Source organism: Enhydra lutris, unplaced genomic scaffold (assembly GCF_002288905.1).
Source record: "Enhydra lutris kenyoni isolate GAN:26980312 unplaced genomic scaffold, ASM228890v2 scaffoldscaffold16, whole genome shotgun sequence".
NCBI lineage: Eukaryota > Metazoa > Chordata > Mammalia > Carnivora > Mustelidae > Enhydra > Enhydra lutris.
In genome coordinates, this window is record NW_019154100.1 from 38,727,198 (window position 1) to 38,751,465 (window position 24,268).

Genomic DNA, 24,268 nt, shown 5'->3' on the forward strand with positions numbered 1-24,268 from the left:
TACATCTGTATCTTTGGGGTAAATACCCAGTAGTGCAATTGCAGGGTCATAGGGAAGCTCTATTTTTAATTTCTTGAGGAATCTCCACACTGCTCTCCCTTCTAAGCACTTATGTGTCGCTTGGCCCCCGTCTACATTGCACAGGACTGGGAAGGAGTTGCTCCCCAAGGGATCTCTTCTCTGGATGACACTCCCTTTTCCATAATACTCTTTTCTCTTCCATCAGGTTCTGCTGTGCCTCTCCACAACCCCCCCCGGGCTCAAGATTTCCAAAATTTGTTGAGGAAGACATGCAGGTAAAATGGGAACAGAAATTCTATCATAGTTGCTATGCTTTTTGTTTTTGTTAAAGAACGATTATTCTGGTTCACTTATAATGCAATAAGGAGCAGCTCCTACTTAAAAAGGGGGGGGGGGCGGTTTCCAGTGGTGAAGTCCCAAAAGAGATAAACACAAACATTCAAGTTTCTTTTGTTCTTTAACTATGAATACTGCTTAACTCCTCTGAGTGTCAGCTGCCTTTTACATTTAAAAAAAAAATGCCCCGTACTAAAGTGGTCAGAAAAACAAATTTCATGGACTGTGAGGAAAGCATATCATACCATGGGTTTTTATCACACTGGGTTTTATCTTTATATCTTGTGAAGATTTAAGATTGAAAGCTCAGGTCAAACAGGACTGAACCTGGTGGGTTAAAGTGTCCAGCACCTTCTGTAGGGGGACAGGACTGTGGCAGCCCCTACCCACTGCCAGCATATCTGCATAAAGATAAAAATACCTCAAACCTCAAGGACACCTTTAAAGGGAGTAGTGAGAAAAAAAAAAAAAAAAAGGAGTAGTGAGGGTGGAGTGGATGTCTGAGGGGTAAAGGAAGGGTCTAATGAAGGGAAAAGGGCGTGGAAGAGTTGACCTCAAGGGCAGGAATCCAGTTTTTAAACACTCGCTATAAGGCAAATTCTGTTTTGTCCAAATCACGTCGAAGGTTGGGTTCTCCCAGGAGTAGACCGTGGCATGGAGATGAGGATGTTTACTGAGGAGTCACCTGGCATCACTGTCTGTGTGAAGGAGGCACAGAAGCAGGACTGACTAAAAAGAATCTGGGAACATGGCAGTCATGTCAGCCTCTGCCCACACCAGGGGATCTCTGGGCCTCAACCAGGCTGTGAGGGTTGTGCTGTTATTGGGCCCAGATGGCTGGGCTGTTTCTTCCTCAGTCACTGGATGCGGGACAGCCAGGAAGGTGGTGATGTTGGGCCAGGCGGCATTTGGCAGCTGAGGCAATGGCTGAAGGACCAGAGCACCAATAGTGTCTGTCGATGGCCACCACTCCCAGCAGCTGGCTCAACAAGTCCTTTCTGGAAGAGCCACTGGGGCAGAGCATTTCCGAGGCCCCCAGGTAGTTTATCTGAATCACCTCACAGAGATCCAGCCGAGAATGGTGGCCTCGGCTAGCCTAATCCCCCACTGCTATGGTCTCAAAGAGATGGTGTGATCGCCCAAAGTCACGTGGCAGTCACTTGCACCGCTTATCCTATGACAGAGATCTAAAGTCTCCTATACCAAGGCTCTTTCCACAAGGCCCTATGAACATCAGACAGGATGTGGAGGAAACAAAAGTTCCCAATTTATTTTTCTTGAGAGTCTTCTTGGCCCTTTTAATTTTAATGCAGGGGAAAGAATTCAGTCAGACTGAACACCAATTGAGTCCTGCAGTGAGGCAAGCCACTCGCAAGAGACTGTACTCAGGTTAAATACTGATTTTTGAATATCAACAAAGGCCACAGTCATTCCATAATCCTAAGAACTGGATAAACTAACTTGCTCACTTCTAGTATCTACAGAGCACCAGGGCCACATCGAGAACTTAGCTTATTCTCGATTTCCTTGCAGGTCACCTTAAAGTAACTCCTTTCTTTTTTCCAGAAGCTGTATAACTGACCCTCTTCCAGCCATGGTACCTGTCCATGGCCACTTCTATCTCCCCAGTATTAAGTTTTGTGGATTAAGCCTGCAGAGCATAAAATGATGAAAATCAGATCCAACCTCATCATTTTCTTACCCAAAAGGGCATGCCTTATTTGTTGATTAATTTGGTATTATCAAGTAGAAGGAGATGCTTTGGTCACATCTTTTCATATGTATTCCACTGTTTATGAGTGTTAAATGTCCTTATTTCCTATTTACCTCAGCCTCTTAACTATTATGTCTCCTACCTAGGTTTTCAAACCATTTTCAGGCCGAGAGCTAGCTGCAGGAACACAGCAGGCAAGAGATTACTCTAGTTCTTTGTGCTTGCTGGAACTATATAAATAAAAATAAACTATGCTTTTTGGCAATAGAAAATGATGCATTTGTTACCTCATTTTGTCCATATCCTATCATCTATAGGTTTAGTCTTTTTTTTAAAGCAAAGTCTATTGATTGCCCCTTCACTGGAACACTTAAGTAAGAATCTCATTCCTTCTCTCATTCATTTACCTATTCATTTATTTTAAGTTGGCCTGAACTTATGGGAGCCCAAAATTTTGAGTGAAAAGTTGGCCTCAAGCCTACAGCAAGCCTTTAGGGAGAGAATGTTCAAACAGTATTCCAAGAAACTACATGAAATTGTCTGTCATAAGGGGCTGCCATAATTTACTCACTGTTAAATTTATTTTTGCATTGGACTGGAGAGTAGAAGTGAAAATGAGCAAGGTGGAATACATTACAGATGAATCTATAACCTTTGGCTGACCGCTTCTATTAGAACACTGATACAGAAAACCAGGGAGATGGGTCTCTGGGTAACCATGCATATCTAGGCAGGAAAGAGCAGGTAACCGGCTTCTGTCCCCAACTTACCTGCTCAAGCATCAGCTCTCTTAACCGTGCAATTTTCTCTCCATCTTCAGGGTGACTTAAGATATATTCTTTGACAAAAAATGCCTAGAAAGAGAATGGAGAGTCAGTTTACTTCAGGACAGTTAAAAAGTGAGAGACACAGCCGCTTCTAAAGGCCTGGCATCTTGGAAGAAACACCACTGTCAACCACATTTGTAGGGCAGGAGGAACGACTCCTACTGTGGGCAGCTGGTCAGAAAGGGAATACAAGGAAAGGATTGTTTAAGGGAGAGCAGCAATTGTGTAAATAAGTATCTGTGGTAAAGCAAGCAAACAGCAAATCCAAATCAATGAGCATTATATCCTAAAATAAAGTGCTTTAAGATTCAGTGTGACAAAAATGGTGGCCTCTCACCTTCCAGGCTGTTGGGGCTTTCTGTTTAAAACCACAAGGGCAGATGAAAAGTCTGTTTAAAGTATCTTCTAAACAAGATCAGACATGTCTATGCCTGTGAACCTCCTTGGTCAGGGAAATGGTTTAAGGTTGACATTTATTAAGTAATTTTTATAACCTGATCACTTTATTTATCCAAGAACACACACACACACACACACACACACACACACACACACACACACACTATCCTCAAAATACCACATATCGGAAAATGGTGTTAACTAAGTGTGCATCGCAAATAACTGTTTCCTCTATTTAACCAAGAACTCTGTGTCAATTGTAACCCTTTTTAGCATGGGGATTTGTGTATTTATTTTGAAAAAAGACTTCTGAGGCCCTAAGAAATCAATTTAAAAACTTTCAAACAACAATACCTAATCCTTACCTCTTGATACCTGGAAACTCCACCATTAACCGCAGCATCTATAACTCCATTCAGGCACATGGTCAAGGGATTAATATTCTGCATCTGTCTTGTCTGACACTGACTAATCAGAGTCTTCAGCTGCTGATTCTTATTTTCCAACACTTCAATTGCATTTTCCAGAGGACTCATTTCTACCTGAGAAGCAAATGCACATAAACATATTTTGGATTTTGTGACATTTAAGAAGAAAGTAGATTATCCGTGCTCTGAATTATCTGTGCTCGCCCTTGGCTCCAATCAGTATCTCCACCAGGGGCCATACAGTAGACTAGACAAGGATGTGGAAGACAAATCAGCTGTTCATTTAAAGGTCTGGAAAGTGAAGGTGATTATACTGAGTGGTTGAAACGTGGCAGGGATAATCAACAACCATCAACCCTATATTAGCACTGCAAGAAGCCATGTAATCCTTAAAAGAAAATCCGAGGATCTCATGTCTGTTAAAACTCATTTTTCTTTTCTTTTGAAGGACTAAATATTCAGGGGCCCTGCATATTATTATCACCTTTTTAGTTGCTTACTTAATGCAGAGCATCACAGGAGATACAAAGATGCATTTACAAATCCTCTGATGTCAAGGAGTTTCAGCCCAGTTGGAAAGATGGGACATATGCCCATATGGACCCCATATGCACATATAACAGCACCATAAGGTAGCACAGGATGGTACTCGGTTGGGAGTTATGGAAAATAAGATAATCGTATATGCTGTAGGATCTATTTGTTGAAGGAGAGCCAAACAGAATTATAATGATTTAAAAATTCTAGGTTATATGGGGAACCTAAATGTGAAAATGATGAAAGTGTTCTTCAAATGTTGAACATTGTGGCCATTACTGTCATTGACATTCTCTTTGAAGAGAAGGTCTGCCAAGTTCTTAGCTGTAAAGAATTCAAGCTTACAATAAGCACATTTAAATATTGGTTTTTTCCAGTTAAGGAAACAAATTAGATTTTTAAAGGTCACTTACATCATCTTCAAACAACACTGAAAAGTACTAGACTAATTTGACTATGTCAAAATTAAGATTATACATTCATTAGGAGGCATTATGAAGAGAAGGAAAGATAAGCAAAAAAGGAGAAGATATTTATAACATATAAAACCATCAAAGAGCCTATGTCCAGAATATATAATGAACTCTCAAAAACAAGATGGCAAATGGCAAATGACCCAGTAAAAAAATGAGCAAAGTCTCTACATGGACACTTTATAAAGGAAGAAATCCAAATGGTCAGTAAATACATGAAAAGGTGTGGAACCTCACTTGTGATCAACATGAAAAACACCACCACAGTAATCAAAACATCTACATGGATACTTTACAAAGGAAGAAATCCAAATGGCCAGTAAATACATAAAAAGGTGTGGAACCTTACTTGTGATCAACAACATAAAAAATGATACCACAGTAATATACTACTAAACACTCACTAAATGACAAAAAAAAAAATAGGACAACAGCAAATGATGGTGAGAATGTGTTACTAGACTCTCTCAATTTTGGCTGTTGGTAGTTCAAATCGTTTCAATCACTTTGGAAAACAGTCTGGCATTATCTACTAAAGTTAATGATTTCTTTACTATATTTCATGGTCCTACATGCAGTTCTATGTATGCCTATCTCTGGAAAAAAAAGTGGAGTAGGAGATGTATGTAGATGTGTGTGAAGAAAATGTGTGTACAAAAATGGTCATAAATGTCTCAAAAATCCCTGTCTGTTGATAAGAGAATGCATAAATATATCATGGTATGTTCACACAATGGAATAGCACCCAGCAATGCAAACAAACTTCAGTCACAGGTAATAACATGGACTAACATTCAAATAATACTGAGTGACAGAACCAAATCAGAATATACAGACTATGATACTGTTACATAAAGTTTGGAATCACGCAAAACTAAATTGACTTGTTTTAGAGAAACAAACTTAGAGGATCAACCAAGAAAGGGAATGGATACCATAAAAGTGAGGACAGTGGTGATGTAAGAGAAAGGGAGCGAGTTGTCACTAGAAAGGGGTACATGAAAAGCCTCTAGGGTGCTAGTAGCAATGTTCCCTGACTGAGCGCTGGCAAGTGGGTATTTATTTGTGACAATAAACATTTGTTTTATAAGCACAAAAGCTGAACCAGGAAGTAAAAGGCTGAGGACTCGGATGGACTGAAAGTTAAAAAGATATCTTAGAAAGCAGGACAGTGGTTGGCAGGGCTGGGGAGGAGGAAGAGGGGAAACGTTCAGTGGGTATAGAATTTTCGTTTTGTGAGATGAAACTGATCTGTTGCATAAGAATGCACACATAGTTAACTCTGTTGTACTGTACACTTAAAAATAATTAAGACGGAAAATTTTATATGTGTTTTGGCCAATGGTAAAAAAAAAACATGCTCATCTTTATAAATTCAAATGCTACTAATATGAAAAAAATTTAAAAAGAAAACAAAATGGGAGAATAGTCCAAGATGGCAGAGAAGGAGACCTTAATTTCCTCTGGTCCCAGGGATTCAGCTAGTTATCTATCAAATCACTCTGAACACCTGTGAACTCAACCGGAGATCTAAGAAAAGAATTGCTGCAATTCTACAAATAGAAAAGCGACCACTTTCTGCAAGGTAGGAGGTGCTGAGAAGCAAATCTGAGGGGATATTTTGGAAGATAAACTGGGGGAGGGGAAGCCTATGGAGCTACTGGAAAGTGACATAGCAGGCGAGCACAAAATCAGAACTTTAAGTCTGCTATGGTGAAGGACGTCTCTGCCTGAAAGCAGGGCAAAATCCTGTGAAGGAGAGTGTGGTCTCAGGATCCCCGGAGTCAAAGGAAGATCGGGTGACCAGTGGAGCAGAGCTCCCAGGCATCGGAGCAGGGAAGCCGGCTGTAGTTAGCAAGCCTTGGAGTGGGCTATGAGCTTGGTGCTGCCATATACCGCAAACAGCAGCACAGTCTGGTGACTACTCTCTGAGCAGGGGCCCAGCAAGCAGCAGAGCTGTGGTAAGAACCCCCTTCCTCCCCTGGGGAGGAGTGGTGCAAGTATGTATCGAAGGAGCCTGCGGGGTTTGCAGACTCAAAAAGGGGTCACACACCTGAGATCGAAACACTCAGTCACAGGTTGGGTGAGCACGGAGTGTGCGTGGAGACCAGGGGGACAGGAGTGACTGACTGCTTTTCCCCGAAAGTGCACTGCTGAATGGGACCCTGAGCTTTGGGTTCTGGCACTGGAGATTGGGAAGTCGCCATTTTCATTCTCATCCTCTTAAGCCAGCACAAAAAGCCTTCAGGGAACAAAAGCCACTTTGAGAAGTCTGGAACCACTTACTTAGCCTGGCCACTGACAAGGGTGGTATAATACTGCCCAGGGAAAAGAGACCTGAGAATCAGCACAACAGGCCCCTCCCCCAGAAGGGGCTAAGACCAAGTTTACTGATCACAGAGAACTGCAAAACTACAGTGGTAGGGGAAAACTGTATATAGAATTCATGGTATTTTCCCCATGATTCTTTACTATTTCAATTTTAATTTTTTTCTCCTTCCTTTTTCCATTAATTTCCTACTTTATCAACTCCCTTTAAAAAATCTTTTTAAATTTTCATTTTCAGAGTTACATTCTGTACTTTTATTGCATTTAATTTTCTTTTTGTATATGTATGTTTTTCTTTCTTTACAATTTTGAGATGCAGTTTCTTCTAACAAACAGACCAAAATACACTAAGGATATAGTGTATTGCTCTGTTCTGTTCACTTGTCTGATTATATTCTCTTTAAAAAAAAAAAAAAAGTTATTATTTTATCTTTTTTGATTTCAGCTCTCTTCTGATTAGTTTAGTGTCTAATTCTCTGGGGTTGTTGCTGCCATTTTAGTATTTTGTTCTCTTGTTCATCTATTCTTCTCTGGACAGAATAACAAGATGGAAAAACTCACCTCAACAAAGAGAACAAGAGGCAGTACTGACTGCCAGGGACCTACTCAGTATGGATATAAGTAAGATGTCAGAACTAGAGTTCAGAATAACAGCTACAAAGATTCTAGCTGGTCTTGAAAAAAGCATAGAAGACACTAGAGAATCCCTTTCTAGAGAAATAAAATAACTAAAATCTAACCAAGTCAAAATCAAAAAGGCTATTAATGAGAGGCAATAAAAAATGGAGCCACTAACTAGGATAAATGAAGCAGAAGACAGAATTAGTGATATAGAAGACAAAATTATGGATAATAAAGAAGCTGAAAAAAGATAACTACTAGATCATGAGGGGAGAATTCGAGAGATAAGTGATACAATAAACTCAAACTATATTAGAATAATTGGGATGCCAGAAGAAGAGGAAAGTGGAGGGTGGGGTGGGCAGAAGGTATACTAGAGCAAATTATAGTGGAGGACTTCCTTATTTTGGGGAAGGAAACAGGCATTCAAGTCCAGGAGGCACAGAGAACCCCCTTCAAAATCAATAAAAATAGGTCAACATCCCACCATATAATAGGGAAACTTGCAAATCTTAAAGACAAAGAGAAAAATCCTGGAAGCAGCTCAGGACAAGAGGTCTGTAACTTACAAGGATAGAAACATTAGGCTGGCAGCAGACCTGTCCACAGAGATGTGGCAGGCCAGAAAGGACTGGAATGATATATACAGGGTGCTAAATGAGGAAAATATGCAGCCAAGAAAACTTTATTCAGCTACATTGTCATTCAAAAGAGAAGGAGAGATAAAAAGTTTCCAGGACAAATAGAAACTAAAAGAATTTGTGATCACCAAACCAGCCCTGTAAGAAATATTAAAAGGTAACCTTTAAGTGAAGAGAGAGCCCTAAAGTAACATAGACCAGAAAGGAACAGAGACAATATATACAGAAACAGTGACTCTGTAAAGTAATACAAAGGCACTAAATTCGTATCTTTCGGTAGTTACTCTGAATGTAAATGACCTAAATGCCCCAACCAAAAGACAAAGGGTACCAGATTGGATAAAAAAGCAAGAACCATCACTATGCTATCTGCAAGAGACTCATTTTAGACCCAAAGACACCTCCAGATTGAAAGTGAGGGGGTTGAAAACCATTTACCATGCTAATGGACATCAAAAGAAAGCTGGGGTGGCAATCCTTATATCAGACAAATTAGACTTTAAACCAAAGACTGTAATAAGAGATGAGGAAGGACACTATATCATAATTAAAGTGTCTATCCAATAAGCCCTAACAATTGTACTTATTTATGGTCCTAACATGGAAGCAGCCAATTATATAAACCAATTAATAACAAAATTAAAGAAACACATTGATAATAATACAATAATAGTAGGGGACTTTAATACCCCACTCACTGCAATGGACAGATAATCTAAACAGAAGATCAACAAGGAAACAAGAGCTTTGAATGACACTTTGGACCAGATGAACTTCACAGATATATTCAGACCATTCCAATCTAAAGCAGCAGAACACATATTCTTCTCAAGTGCACCTGGAACATTCTCCAGACCAGATCACATACTGGGTCAGAAATCAGGTCCCAACTGGTATGAAAAGATTGGGATCATTCCCTGCATATTTTCAGACCACGATGCTTTGAAACTTGAACTCAATTACAACAGGAAATTTGGAAAGAACTCAAATACATAGAGGCTAAAGAGCATCCTACTAATGAATGAATGGGTCAACCAGGAAATTGAAAATGAAAACACAATTATTTCAGGTGATCCAGGAGAGAGATATATAGCAATACAAGTTTCTCAAGAAGCAAGAAAGGTCTCAAATACACAACCTAACCTTACACCTAAAGGAGCTGGGGGAAAGAACAGCAAATACAGCTTAAACCCAGCAGGAGAAAAGAAATGATAAAGATTATAGCAGCAATCAATGAAACAGAAACCAAAAGAACAGTAGAACAGATCAATGAAACTAGGAGCTGGTCCTTTGAAAGAATTAATAAGATTGCTAAACCCCTGGCTAGACTTATCAAAAGGAAAAGAGAAAAGACCCAAAGAAATAAAATAATGATTGAAAGAGGAGGGATCACAACCAACACTGAAGAAATACAAACAACTATAAAAACATAGTATGAGCAACTATATGCCAACAAATTAGGCAATCTGGAAGAAATGGATGCATTCCTAGAGATGTATAAACTAGCAAAACTGAAACAGAAGAAATAGAAAACCTGAACAGACCCATAACTGGTCAGGAGGTTAAAGCAGTCATCAAAAGTCTCCCAACAAACATGAGTCTAGGGCTGGATGGCTTCCCAGGGTAATTCTACCACACATTTAAAGAAGAATTAATACTGATTCTTCTGAAGCTGTTTCAAAAAATAGAAATGGAAGGAAAACTTCCAAACTTGTTTTTTGAGGCCAGCATTGCCTTGATCCCCAAATCAGACAAAGACCCCATCAAAAAGGAGAATTACAGACCAATATCCTTGATGAACATGGATGCAAAAGTTCTCACCAAGATACAAACCAATAGGATCCAACAGTACATTAACAGGATTATTCACTACAACAAAATGGGCTTTATTCCTGGGCTTCAAGGTTGGTTCAACATCTGCAAATCAATTAATCAATGTGATACACTACATTAATAAAAGGAAGGACAAAAACCATATGATCCTCTCAACAGATGTAGAAAAAGCATTTAACAAAGTACAGCATCCTTTCTTGATCAAAACTCTTCACAGTGTAGGGATAGAGGGAACATACCTCAATATCACCAAAGCCATCTATGAAAAACCCACAGCGAATATCATTTTCAATGGGGAAAAACTGAGAACTTTCCTCCTAAGGTTGGGAACATGGCAGGGATGTCCACTATAACCACTGTTGTTCAAGAGAGTACCAGAAGTCCTAGAGTCAGCAATCAGACAACAAAAAGAAATAAAAGGCATCTGAATCGACAAAGAAGTCAAATTCTCATTCTTCTCAGATGACATGATACTCTATGTGGAAAACCCAGAAGACCCCACACCAAAACTGCTAGAACTCATACAGGAATTCATTGAAGTGTCAGGATATAAAAATCAATGCACAGAAATCAGTTCCATTTCTATACACTATCAATGAAACAGAAGAGAGAGAATTAAGGAATTGATCCCATTAACAATTGCACCAAAAGCCATAAGATACCTAAGAATAAACCTAACCAAAGAGGCAAAGGATCTGTACTCAGAAAACTATAAAACACTCATTCAAGAAATTGAGGAAGACACAAAGAAATGGAAAAACATTCCATGTTCATGAATTGGAAGAACAGATATTGTTAAAATGTCTATGCTACCTAGAGCAATCTATATATTTAATGGAATCCTTATCAAAATACGATCAACTTTTTTTTTTACAGAGCTGGAATAATACTAAAATTTGTATGGAACAAGAACAGACCCCCAAATAGCCAAAGGAATGTTGTAAAAGAAAACCAAAGCTGGTGGCATAATAATTCTGGACTTCAAGCTCTATTACAAAGCTATAATCATCAAGATAGTATGGTACTGGCACAAAAACAGACACATAGATCAATGGAACAGAAGAGAGAACCCAGAAATGGACCCTCAACTCTATGGTCAACTAATCTTTGACAAAGCAGGAAAGAATACCCAATGGAAAAAAGACAGTCTCTTCAACAAATGATGTTGGGAAAATTAGCCACACGCAGAATGAAAGTGGATCACTTTCTTACACCATATATAAATATAGACTCCAAATGGATGAACGACCTAAATGTGAGATGGGAACCCATCAAAATCCTAGAGGAAAGAAAACACAGGCAGTAATCTCTGCGACCTCAGCCACAGCAACTTCTTGCTAGACACATCCCAAAGGCAAGGGAAACAAAGGCAAAAATGAACTACTGTGACTTCATCAAGATAAGAAGCTTTTGCACAGCAAAGGAAACAGTCAACAAAACCAAAAGAAACTGACAGAATGGAAGAAGATATTTGCAAATGTCTTTGCAGATAGAAGGCTAGTATCCAACATTTATAAAGGACTTATCAAACTCAACACCCAAAGAACAAATAATCCAGTCAAGAAATGGCCAGAAGACATGAACAAGTATTTCTCCAAAGACACACAAATGGCTAACAGACACATGAAAAAATGCTCAACATCACTTGGCATCAGGGAAATACAAATCAAAACCAAACAGTAATATACCATCTCACACTGGTCAGAAAGGCTAAAATTAACAGGTCAGGAAACCATTGATATTGGTGAGGATGTGGAGAAAGGGAAGCCCTCTTACACTGTTGGTGGGAATGCAAGCTGGTGCAGCCACTCTGGAAAACAGTATGAGGACTCCTCAAAAAGTTGAAAATAGAGCTACCCTACTACCCAGTAATTACACTACTAGGTATCTATTACAAAGATACAAATGCAGTGATCCAAAGGATACAAATGCAGTGATCCCAAGGGGCACCTGCACCCCATGTATTTATAGCTGTAATGTCCACAATAGCCAAACTATGGAAAGAGCCCAGATGTCCATCAACAGATGAATGGATAAAGATGTGATTGATATATATATATATATATATATATATATAAATATATATATATATAAAATACATATATATATGTCAACAGATGGATGGATAAAGAAGATGTGGTATATATGTGTGTGTGTGTGTGTATATATACACACACACATACATACACACATACTGCTCAGCCATGAAAAAGTGAAATCTTGCCATTTGCAACGATGTGGATGGAATTAGAGGGTATTATGTTAAGGGAAGTAAGTCAATCAGAGAAAGATAATTATTGTATAATCTCACTGATACGTGGAATTTAAGAAACAAAACAGAGGATCATAGGAGAAGAGAGGAAAAAAATAAAAGAAGAGGAAATCAAAGAGGGAGATGAACCATAAGAGACTCTTAATCATAGGAAACAAACTGAGGGTTGCTGGAGGGGCACGGAGTGGAGAGATGAGGTAACTGGGTGATGGGCAGTAAGGAGGGCACATGATGTAATAAGCACTGGGTATTATATAATATGGTTGAATCACTGACCTCTACCTTAATGATATAAAATAAAATCTTAAAAAGATCTTATTTATTTATTTGAGAGAGAGAGAGAGAAGCTGACTACCCGCTGACCAGGGAGCCCGATGTGGGACTTGATCCCAGGACCCTGGGATCATGACCTGAGCCAAAGGCAGGTGCGTAATCAACTGAGCCACCCAGATGTACCAAAAATATATATTCTTACCTAGCATTCAACAAATGCCAAAAAGAAAAATTAACCCTAGTATGATCAATTTTTATCAGTTAGTTGGAAAGATTAAAATAACACAACACCCAGAGTTGAAGGGTTGTTGGGAAAATGGGTATTCCCAAGAACAGTTATCCCCACCAGACAGGACATAAGGTGGTACATGCCACCGTTGGCCCATGAATCAAAGGTTAAATTGTGTACTCATTAATAGATCAATTCACTTTTAGGGAAATTATTCTAAGGAGACGGTCAAAGAAGTATGCAAAGAATATTGTGTAAAAAGATGTTTACTGAGGAATTATTTTTCATCTAGTCCCCAGATTGTGATCTTTAAATCTTGTTTTCCACTACAAAGATGCAGGAGTTATTGGAGAAATGGTTGTTTTAAGGTCTGGGGTAGGGAGTGTGTGAATGAGCATGGAGCACCTAGTCATCCCACTAAGCCAGGAAGGCAGCTGGGAGGAAGACCTTGAAGCAGCTGGCCTGTGATTCATTCACTCTCTTTAATGGAGGAGAAAATATCCTTGGGGGATAGAAAACAAGGCAGGTGATTGGGTCTTATCCCCTCGTCAACTGAACCTTCAAGTAAACAGACTAAGATAAATTGCCAGGAGGATGAGATAGTATCTGTGTCCTCAGTGAAAACTGCTTATACTAATAATACCCAGAAGCCAGGAGACATGATTTCCTACAGAATGTCCCAGAAAAGTGTTATAACTCTTTGAAGTACAAAATGGAATATTTCATAATTTAAATGTAGTCCCTGGATGAGGAATCCCGTGAATCCTACTTGGAGACTCCATCTATTCCAAATAATTATTGATGTGGGAAAGACAGACCTGGAGGACAAGGCTTGAGGTCTCAGATGTCTCTCCGCTTCATCTGAGGCTCCTGATTGCCTTAAAGTTATTAGGAAAGTTTGCTGCTGATTCCCACATCTGATTTGACAACCCAGTTCTTCGTGTTAGCTCTGTAACAACTATTGGGATATTATCAGAAAGACTCCAAAGTCAATTTGAAGAGGCTCCCAATGGGCAAAATGGAACAGCTTGAAAAATTAATAAGAGTGATAACTGCAGTGGATTAAAAAAAATAAACCCATGAATTACTAATGATACTAATAACAAAACCAAACAAACAAAAACTTCTCTGGTTACTTCTATAGCACATTATCCTTCCTTTGCTATACCTCAGGGTAATCAGATAGTGGATGAGGGAACGTTTCTCATTATAGAAGTGTTCCAATGAATAAACAAAGAGGGAATGCTAAAATAGCACCATTTTGTGATACCTAATAGAGTAAGACCATCACCATCGGCGGCTGCCAACACAGCAACAAGAAAGAGACAACCAGAAGCATGTAACACCACCTATGAAGTATTCTTGCAAAAAAATAATAAAAATAAAAAATCCAAAATAACAACATTGTATCAAGCCTCTAAATCTAACTGCCAATTTACAAAAAATATATAGGGACAAAGAAACACGTTAAATTACCCCAAAGGCTCAGTCTACAAATTGCAATGCAAAAAAAAAAAAAAAAAAAAAAAAATTCAGGGAGAACCTATAGATCAAGAGAACTTTAGGAGACCTCTCAACCCATTGCAATGTATGGCCTTTACGTGGATCTGAATTCAAACAACATATGACAAAAAAAACAAAACTCATAAAATAAATAGACCCTTGGTGAAGTGTGAATGCTGACTTGATATCTTACGTCAAGGAATTACTGTTAATTTTTAGATGGGATCATGTATGATATTGTGGTTATGTGTTTTAGTTAATATACGTAATTATTTATAGATGAAATGATATGATGTCTGAGATTTACTTTAAAATAATCCTGTATAAAACAGGGTGGTGCTGGTAAAACAAAACTGGTCTTTTTGATAGTTGTTTAAGTAAAATGATGGGTAAATCATGTTCATAATATATTTTCTTTACGTTTATACGATACAACTTAAATTTAAAAGCACAACACTGGATGTTGTGCACAAAAATGACCGTAGGGGGTTAGGGTAGAAACACATGACCGCTTAGGACACTATTGCAGAAATCACACACTAGATGCCGCTATTACTGGGGGCTGGTGAAGAGGGGTCGGATTCTGCATATACTCTGAAAGTAGAGCCACATGATTTTCTAATGGATATTATGTGACATGAGAAAATATTCTCATTATCTGTAGCTGGAGTTTAAAAAGTCATCATACCTTTCTTTTGTAGTTTTAAATTTTTGTTTAAAATTTTTAAAATGAGCTTACTTATTAACCAGGAAAAGTTGATTTTTTTTGTTGGTTCTCAAGACAATAAGAACAATTATTGAAAAAACAATAGTTTGAAGGCATTGTTATCTTTCAAAGAATGGGATCATATATTTTGGGGCTATGATTTAGAGAATAAAGGCCCATAATCTCATCTAAAACCTTTGATGCCAGATGTTTCACAATTCAGAAAATTTCAGGTTTTAGAAATGTAATATACAGCATGTGGAGTCTATTATGTAATTCTCAAACAGGGTCTGGGGAAATTCTCTTTAACCAAATGCATTAACATTTCTGCAGTAAGACATACGAATATTCATACTAAGCAAAATAAAGATCACAAATGGTCTTACATCAGATCAGGTCAGGCTTATTACCAATGGAGTTTGGAGCTGAACTTAGGAAAACATCTTTTGGTTTTCAGAATCTTATAGATTTTGGCATTGTACATAGGAATTTCAATTCAGGTTGGCATACATTTACTTAGTACCTACTATGTGCCCCTGATCTTGAGGGCCTTCTACACCATGCAATGAAGCAGTAAATCAGCAACTTTAGTAGAAGGTAAGGACATTCAGGCAGTGGGAACAAGAGAAAGACATAAGGTTGTTATGAGTGGGCTGTGTTCAGGGAACAAAGTAGTCCAATTTAATTTGTTCTGTTTGAAAGAATGTAAGATTATATATTCTAATAAAGTAGGCAGCTGATGTTTGAAAGGTTGTATTTTGTCATGCTTCTTTAATCATCAGCATGGTACTTTTTATGAATATTGTGTGTGTGTGTGTGTGTGTGTGACGGGGGAAGGGGAGGGGGAGGTAGGGGGTAATATTTCAAGGGTTAGGACCATTGGTGAGGCCTCAGAGAGTTTAACATTCTGGGTACTAAGTAGCCGGAGAGGCTCTCTGCATCATTAATGCAGTCCAAGATGACTAAGAACATTCTGTGGGCTGGGCCCATTCAGCAGGAAGCATAATAAGACTGTGAGACTGTTCAGCAGCCTCCCCTCGTCCATGCAAGGTACCAGGCTATACCATGGAAGCAACCAGCTTTGGGGACCCTTGACTCAGACCCTCCAAGAACGGGACTACATTGAGGCAGTCTACTGAACTGAGTTCCGTTTCTTTAGGAAGCCACGGGAATTTTTCAGCACTGTAAAAGGAAAATGCCACTAAATCCTCAGCTTCACTGAACATAAGATGAGCGGTTTCCAAGTTTGGAAGGCCATTTGGGCAGGAGCTGCTCTTACGTATTCTGTGACAGAGGAGGCTTGTTACCTCAGTAAGAAAGGGGTTCAGTGATATTTTCACAACTCTCGTGGTTTTGATCAGCTACAGGATACGGCAGTCTCAGGGCTGGTTTCAGTCAAGATGGATGTAGCAAGGGAGGGAGGACGGTGCTTGGTTGCTGCCATCACGGTGCTGCCAGCCAGAGGAGCGACACAGGCAGCAGGCTACGTCTCACCCCGATACAACTGCCATCAGCACCCAAACTGGGGCCTTTTGAACAAGCTGAAGGGTTCTTGAGTGCTGTGGTTTCCAGGTTCTAGAAGAACACCCTTTGGTTTCCAGCTGGTGTTCATCCAGGATGGCTCAGTGAGACTCACACAGCTGCCTTCCCCCCACTGCCATCAGGAGCAGCCCAGAGCTACCGCATGTCAGACAGCAAGCTGTGGCCCTGCACCAGCCTGTCAGGAAACTGAGCTCAAAGAGATGCATGGGACTGGCTTTCAAGGTGGGACAATCTGGGTTCCAGTCTATCTTTTCTCAACGTCTTGATGCTTTTAGCTTCTGGTGAAAACTTGTAAGAAGAGTGGGTGGGATATATACTTTATAGTTTCGGTAGGATGATTAATGATTAAATAAGGCAAGGTAGAGAACCTCTTCCCAGTGGCCTACAGTAATTTGAATTCCAGCTCCTTGACTCAAGGGCCTGCCATGTTTCCATACTGTGGTCATAGTTCTCTTTGAGGAATGCCTCTTGCTGGCTGGACTAGGATAAGTCACGTTCCCCTTCAAGCCTTGGTCACAGGGGTCAATACCATAAGCATTCACTACCTTACTCTGTGTGCCTCTGGGGACTCAGAGTCAACAGCAGAAGCAATTAATATATGGCCTGACTCCTGCTGAGCAAGTGTGATGGGAAAGTACTTGAGAATGAGCTTTGAGGCTTACCACTTCACGCTTTTCCACTTCAAACCAGCGGGAAATTCCAGGTAAACTCTGCACCAAGTATAATGATGTTCTCTCCACCCAGAGACTCTACGGAATACAAAACAAATTAAGTCCCCAAGTGTCCTTTCTTTCTAGTTATTGAGCTATGACTAACGTCAGCCATTCAATTTGGTCAGGTTTGCTTATTTCTGTAGGCTTTTCTTTAGTATCCCTTCTAGTCTGTGGGCAATCCCTTCATACTCGTGAAGCTGTCACAGTAAGATATCAATGACGCTGTGTTAATCATTCCCTTTCTGTGCTGCCAGACAATTTTTCCTTCACGGACTACATGGTCGACTTCAGACAGCAAGCTTAAAATAGAGTAATAGGCTACCATGTTACTTCCTTTGCTGGTTCTTTCAAATTCCAATTTAAACCCCCCTCACTCCTTAAGGTCTTGCCATTTTTATCTGGAAGGGGTAATATCGACAGCCAGTCAACACAGTCACGGAGGAAAGGACCATGAAGAATCACATAGATCCATCTTTCTATTTTAAAGAGGAAGAGGCTAAACATCAAGGAGGCCATGTGACCCCCCAGGGGGTACATTCTAGTTCCCAGACCCTACCTACTAGAACTTCCGACCTCACTGTGCCACATTTTCTCATGCCCATTTCAACTGCCATCATCCAGGAGGATCTGTATTTAAAGAGCTGAGGCTTCCTCTGGCCAGGAGAGCATCCCCATGACACATGAAGCCACAGCTGCCTTGGTCCTTGGTAAGAGTCACTGTGGATGGCAGATTTCTCTTCTGTCAATCCCATTTCTGTGTCTATGCCTCCTTTTTCTCAAGAGGATAATAAACTTCACAAAATCCCTGAAATAGTGCCACTTATTCCAGAACAACAGAAAATGGGGGGATTTCTTCGTGTCAGCCACAATATACTGCAAGGAATATGGCAGAGTCCCTGTGACAGCAGTGACAGTGGTGACAGGAAGGTGAGTGGCCAGGGAAGGGCTCAGGGCAAAGAGAAAGGAATGCTTGCAGTGCTGGGGGAGAGCAGAAGGAAGCAGGCAGGCACAGCAGCTGGTGGGAGGAGGACAGCACTTCTCAGAGGAGGTGACACGTGAGCGGAATGTTGAAGAGTGTGTAGGAGTTTGCCAGGCGGAGGGAGCGGGGAGCACGGCAGGCAGCAGGAAGCAGCCCGCGCAGAGGCCTGCAAGAGGCTGGAGAAAGGGAAAGGGCACAGCACGAGATGGAGAAGTAAGTTCAGGGTTGCTGGAGCCCAGAGGGAGGGTGTAATAAGAGCGGGCTGTGGCACAGATGAGGCTTCTGGAAGGGCACTTTGGTGCCAGATGCTGAGGGCTGGAAGTCCAGGATCAAGGAGCCAGATTTATCATTATTTTCTAGGGGGACTGCTATACCACTGATAAAGTGATGGCCATGAGGAAATGTGCTGCAGTAGAAAGTACAAAGGAGAAGGTTCTAGAAGGTGTGGGTCGTAGTGGAGGGTCTGCGGGTAGTTAGAATGTGCCTGACTCCAGTGCATCTCACACTTACTATTCAGTGAACACAATTGCAATGAAAATGCTACCATAAACTAATGACCGTTAACTGGTTTTATGGGACACAAAGAAAAATGTAAATCTCCAAAAGGACTAGAAAGTGATCATGAATCTTTTCAATGACATCCCGGTACGGTCTTCCAATAGTTTCTTTGTCTTGATAGGTAACCCATCAGACCTCCTTGCACAGAGGACTGCTCTGTGTTGAGGCCCATCGTGACGCTGCAGAATGACCCCAGCTTCCCCTTCTGATTGCCGGGCTGTGCCCCATTCCTGGAGCTACTGCTGGGAACTGACATGCAGGCAGAGGCAACGAGGACAGTTAACATCAGAGGATCTCTGCTAATACTGTGAGGAGGACCTTTTCCAGCTTAAGTAGAGACTCTGTGATGAAGGGAGCTAAGCCAGTTAACCCACAGGAATAGGTCTGTTTTGCATTCTTTGTAGGGGGGAATACTAACTAACCAGGGATCTACCTGGTCTCACTTGGTCACTGTTATCAAGGAAGAGATAATGTACCCTCGGCACAATGCCCCAGTAGGGCTGTGAGCCAGCCCAAGAGAGCTCCAGAGGGCAAGGCTTATCACAGCTACTGAGAATGGACAACTCTGTACATGCAGGGAGTCTGTGGTTTGCTTTCATTCCATGTCTTCTCAGAAGTCCTAATGACACACCATTCTAACCAGAAAAAGCAGGAGATCGCACAGAAATCTTCCAAGGTAACAGCCGTCTACCTTACTGCTTCCTGTCTCAGAATCTTCGTCCCCCTTCTGTCAAGCATTTTTTACTCACTGCAGACTACTGTATCTGAGAACAAATATCCTGTGAGCCCCACAGTTGTTCAACATGAATGAGTGACAGGACTAAGCTCAACTGTGACATCTCAGAGATTGGTCTGAGGGCCACCAGCACTGTCACAAAGAAGCTGATTCCCAGGCCTTCCTCTCAGACCTACTGAGTCAGGATTCCTGAGCTAAGAACTCTGCTTGGTTAGAAAAGCATCCCACGGCCCTCTGATATACCGTTGAGTTTGAGATCAACGAGACTCAATGATTTCTGGTCCCTTCTGGTTCTATCACTTAACTCTATTCTGTGTAAATACTTATCGTGGGGCTTGTTCCAAAGAGCTCATAGGAAACTGTATGTAATAACGCACGGTACCTTGAATTCATTTTCTTTATCTTTAGTGCCTTTGTGAAATGGTCTGTCATAGCGGAATTTCCAGATGTGATTCACTTTATAGAAACTTTTGATGTTGTCTGGGACACCCTCTCTCTGCAGGACCTCCTGGCTCTCCGGGATGGGAGTCACGGCATAGATCTGCAAATCTAGGATTAAAAAGTCAAGGAGGAAACCCGACTTGGCAAACGCCAAGGAAATCTGGCTTGAGCTGAGCTGTGGCAGAGAACCGAGGCTGGGTAACAATCTGGTGTTTCCCCTGGGTCAAAGTCATTTTAAAAACTGCCAAGAAGGTGCCAAGAACTCAGTTCGCAACAAATCATTTCTCAAACTATAGGTCTTGAACTAGTTTTAGGTAGGTGATTCTGACAAAGTATCTGGCTAAAATGTCCATACGTTGTGAATTTATTTATTGCTAATTTTTCTTCTTCTTTCTTTTCTTAGTTGGGGGTTGGGTGGGAATGGCTTGGATCTTAGGTACTCAAAATTATTCTAAACCTTAAGAGACAATTTTATCTTTAGTCCATGCATGGCCCCTCTTAATTTAATGTTTGTAAAATAATGTATAAATATCCATGCAACCATGACCAAAGACATGGCCAGTTCTGACAATGATTTCTATTTACCTGTGTGAAGCTCTGTGTCTCCAGCCTTCCCACACTTGTGGTATCACTCTCCCAAAGCTTGTACTGATAAGCAAAGCATTTTTGTAGTTGATATTTTAAAAAGTACATTAAAGGGGTATCACAAGAATCACTGAACACTACATCTAAAACTAACTGATGTACTGTGTGTTGGCTAATTGAATTTAAATTTAAATTTTAAAAAGGGGGTATCCTATTTACTTGTATATTTACCTTCTTCTCTTCTCATTCAAAGAAGGAGAACAAAATCTTTTCCCTTAATTTCTTGCTTCTGCTGCATTTTATTTTCTACTTTGAAATGGTATCCATGATTATCAATGGGCTTTTCTTGTCTTCTCCCAGATCTTAAGTTTAGGGAAGAGATAGAAGCATTCACAAAGGAGTGCTGGGGTGAATTCCCTTTGTCTCCAGTGCCTGGGTAATTTCAGTTGAGTTGTTTGTATTTAGATAATGGAAGTGTCAATTATATAGCAGTCATCAAAGGCTGTCCAAAATGCCATGGCCAAGAATTCCCCAAAGATATTAAGGTACCTTCTTCTCTGTACTTCCTTCCAGAATAAAAATATCAAGGGAAAAGGGGGTGAATGATATGTGCCAGTTAATCTTTCCACAGGATATGTTGGAGGAAAATTATTCTAAGGGAAATCACTAAAAGAAGCTTTAAAAGCAGGGCGGAGATAAGGAAAAGTTTTAATTAAAAGGAAAAAAAATTCTTTACCAGAATCCTCAAGGGATTTCCTTTCCACTGACACTGTGACAATAACTAGAACAATTCTGTTCAGAAGGAGCTAAGTTAAAATCAAGATGAGTGAGAAAGAGGGAGAGAGTGGGAACACAGCAAAGGGGCCAGAGGCTTTCCTTGCAGGAAATTGCTCTGCGGCTAACGGCCCGTGGCTCTAACCGCAGTGCAGCCCGTCTAGGTGTGGATACACTGAGCTTCCGCTTGGAAGATGGTCTCGTCGGGCTGGTTGGCGTGCTGCATGGCGATGGCGTGGGGGAACTCATTCAGCATTCTCTGTTGGAAGGCCTCCAGCCTTTCGTAGTCATGCCCTCGACACACAAACTCTTTATTCTGGAGGCGAAATAAACAAAGAAATGAGAGCGACATAATGGAGTGCGTTAATTACAGAGAGAAGCCAAGAAAGAAGACCCCGGCAGGAAGTGAGCACACGCCTCACATCTATGCACAGTAATAGGAAAAAAAAAATGCAAAACAATCTGAAAAATTTGCCCAGATATGAAAAATGAGGGGCAAGGATCAGGAACTTTGCTCTCTACTGCTTTTGGTCAGAGCCGCCAGAACGTGCCGTTCCTTCCAGTTCGTGTGCTAAGGTGTAAAGAGGCATCAGATTCTCAGAGCACCAAACCATGAATCATGTTCCCTCTAAATGCTAAGGAGCACATGTGTTAAAGGTTTTTTTTTTTTGGTTTTTGTTTTTGTTTTTTTACTATAAGCTGGGTAACAGAGTTGAGTGGATAAATTCTCAATGTGGGAAAGAAAGTAAATGCGATCTCCAAAAATGCATTCTTTATGAAAGCTGCAGAGATGGGCCTTCACACTGGATCGTGGCGTGGAAGAAAGGAAGGCTGAGCCTGTTTGCATTCCCACTTTCAGCAGGCCTGGCATAGGAAGCTTCTCTGCCATCACCAACTCAGCTCGGCTTCCTGTGGCCAAAAATCTTATTTACTAGCCCAAACTGAGATTTAGGATTTTCAGGGACTTGCCAAATGTTGGACACATTTTTTTAAAATGTTTTTGTTGTTGTTGTTGTTGTTCATTTGTTTTGTAAGATGTGTAAGTACTCTGTGGGCTGGGACTATCTCTTATTCAGGTAGAAATGGTGAAGGTTGTCCTTGAGGTAGGTTAGAGAGCGCCTCACTGGGTGAGGTCCTTAAAGCACCTCACTGGGGCGCCTGGGTGGCTCAGTTGGTTAAGCCGCTGCCTTTGGCTCAGGTCATGATCCCAGGGTCGTGGGATCAAGTCCCGCATCAGGCTCCTTGCTCAGTGCGGAGCCTGCTTCTCTCTCTGCCTCTGCCTGCTTGTGCTCTCTCTCTCTCTAATAAATAAATAAAATCTTTAAAAAAAAAAAAAAAGCACCTCACTGGTCAGGTTAGGTAAGAGGGAACTCGGCCAGTGTAACGGTCATGAAGCTTCAACAGCTGCGAACAGTCACCGAGGAGGCACTCTGCACTTATCTCACTTAACCCACCAAATCTGAGAGGCAGTCACTCCCATGTCCCGCCCCATTTTAGAATTGGGAACCAAGGATCAAGATCCTTCTGTACTTTGTCCACACGTACTGTATTCAAGCTCAGATGTGGGGCCAAGGGCTGAGCTCTGTCTCTGCTGAACATGGCTGATACAGCCAGAAAAAACTCCTAGTGGCTACTGGTGCCACAAAAGGTTGTGGGTGATGTGCGCTGAAGATCTTTAGGAGAAAGAGGGGGCGGTTCGGGGCCTGGAGAGCTAGCTAAGGCCCAAGGTTCTCAGCATTTCTCAGCCTGATGAGGTTCCTACGATTGCACAAATGCCCTGAGGAACAAATCTGAGCCAGAGGCAGGGGGCTGAGGACTGCAGCTGAGAAAAAGCAGCTGCAGGCAAGCAGAGGACACAGTGGGGAGTGGGCTCTGAAAACCTGCCGCCAATCCTCACAAACCCCAAGTCACGATCCTTTGGTAACACAGGCAAAGACGGACTACCTAGAAATCAGGACCCCCACGCAATCCCGTGTTTAAGACTTTCTACAGAAAAGAAGGTATACCTTCTGAGGCTATGTATTTTTTATTCTACTCAAAAGATAATAAATTTGCTTGATAAACTAAGACCATGTACATATATCTATGGTACATATTACAGAAGTCCCCAAATAAATATCCAAGTACTCTAATAACTACAACCTTTTTAAGGCAATGCTTATTATAGCAGTTTATAAAACCAGGGGTTACTTTAAGCATATAATCATTCAGCAGTGTTAGGAAGTCATCCTGAAATGAACTTGGGGACACAATGGAGTTGTCAAGAAATGAAAAGGAATGAAGCATTTCCCCCATCAATACATTTTTTTTTTTAAATCACAGCTTTGAGATACAGTTCACATACCATAAAATATACCCTTTTGAAAGTTTTTAGTATATTCACAGAGCAACTATCATGACTATTGAACGTGAGAACATTTCATTACCTCAAAGAGAAACTCATACCCATGAGCAGTCACTCCCTGTTTCCTCCGCCAACCCCCCGACTTCTGAAACCACTAATCTACTTTCTGTGTCTATGGGTTTGCCCATTCTGGACATTTCATATGAATGGAATCATACAACATGTAGTCTTTTGTGACTGGCTTCTTTCAATTAACATGTACTTAAGGTTCGTCCACTTTGTAGCATATGTAAGTACTTCATTCCTTCCTTATTGCTAAATATCCCACTGCATAGATATACCATATGTTGTTTATCCATTCATCACCAGCTGATGGATATTTGGGCTGCTTCTAGTTTTTGGCAATAGTGAATAATGTTGCTATGAACATTTGTGTAGAGTTCTTTGTGTGAACA

General features: G+C 40.8%; 1 protein-coding gene across 1 annotated transcript in view; it reads right to left on the bottom strand.

Annotated features, from left to right (window-relative positions):
* Nucleotides 1–21,785, bottom strand: part of LOC111147295 (dedicator of cytokinesis protein 4-like) — a gene marked incomplete at its 5' end in the record, with an annotated part of 117,611 nt that extends 95,826 nt beyond the window's left edge. Inside the window, 6 exons of the mRNA XM_022503251.1 lie at nt 1,135–1,284; nt 2,842–2,925; nt 3,663–3,839; nt 17,346–17,432; nt 20,052–20,218; nt 21,644–21,785. Of these exons, the coding sequence (XP_022358959.1) occupies nt 1,135–1,284; nt 2,842–2,925; nt 3,663–3,839; nt 17,346–17,432; nt 20,052–20,218; nt 21,644–21,785 (807 nt within the window). The remainder of the gene's footprint in view (nt 1–1,134; nt 1,285–2,841; nt 2,926–3,662; nt 3,840–17,345; nt 17,433–20,051; nt 20,219–21,643) is intronic.
* Between the last annotated feature and the right edge of the window lie 2,483 nt (nt 21,786–24,268).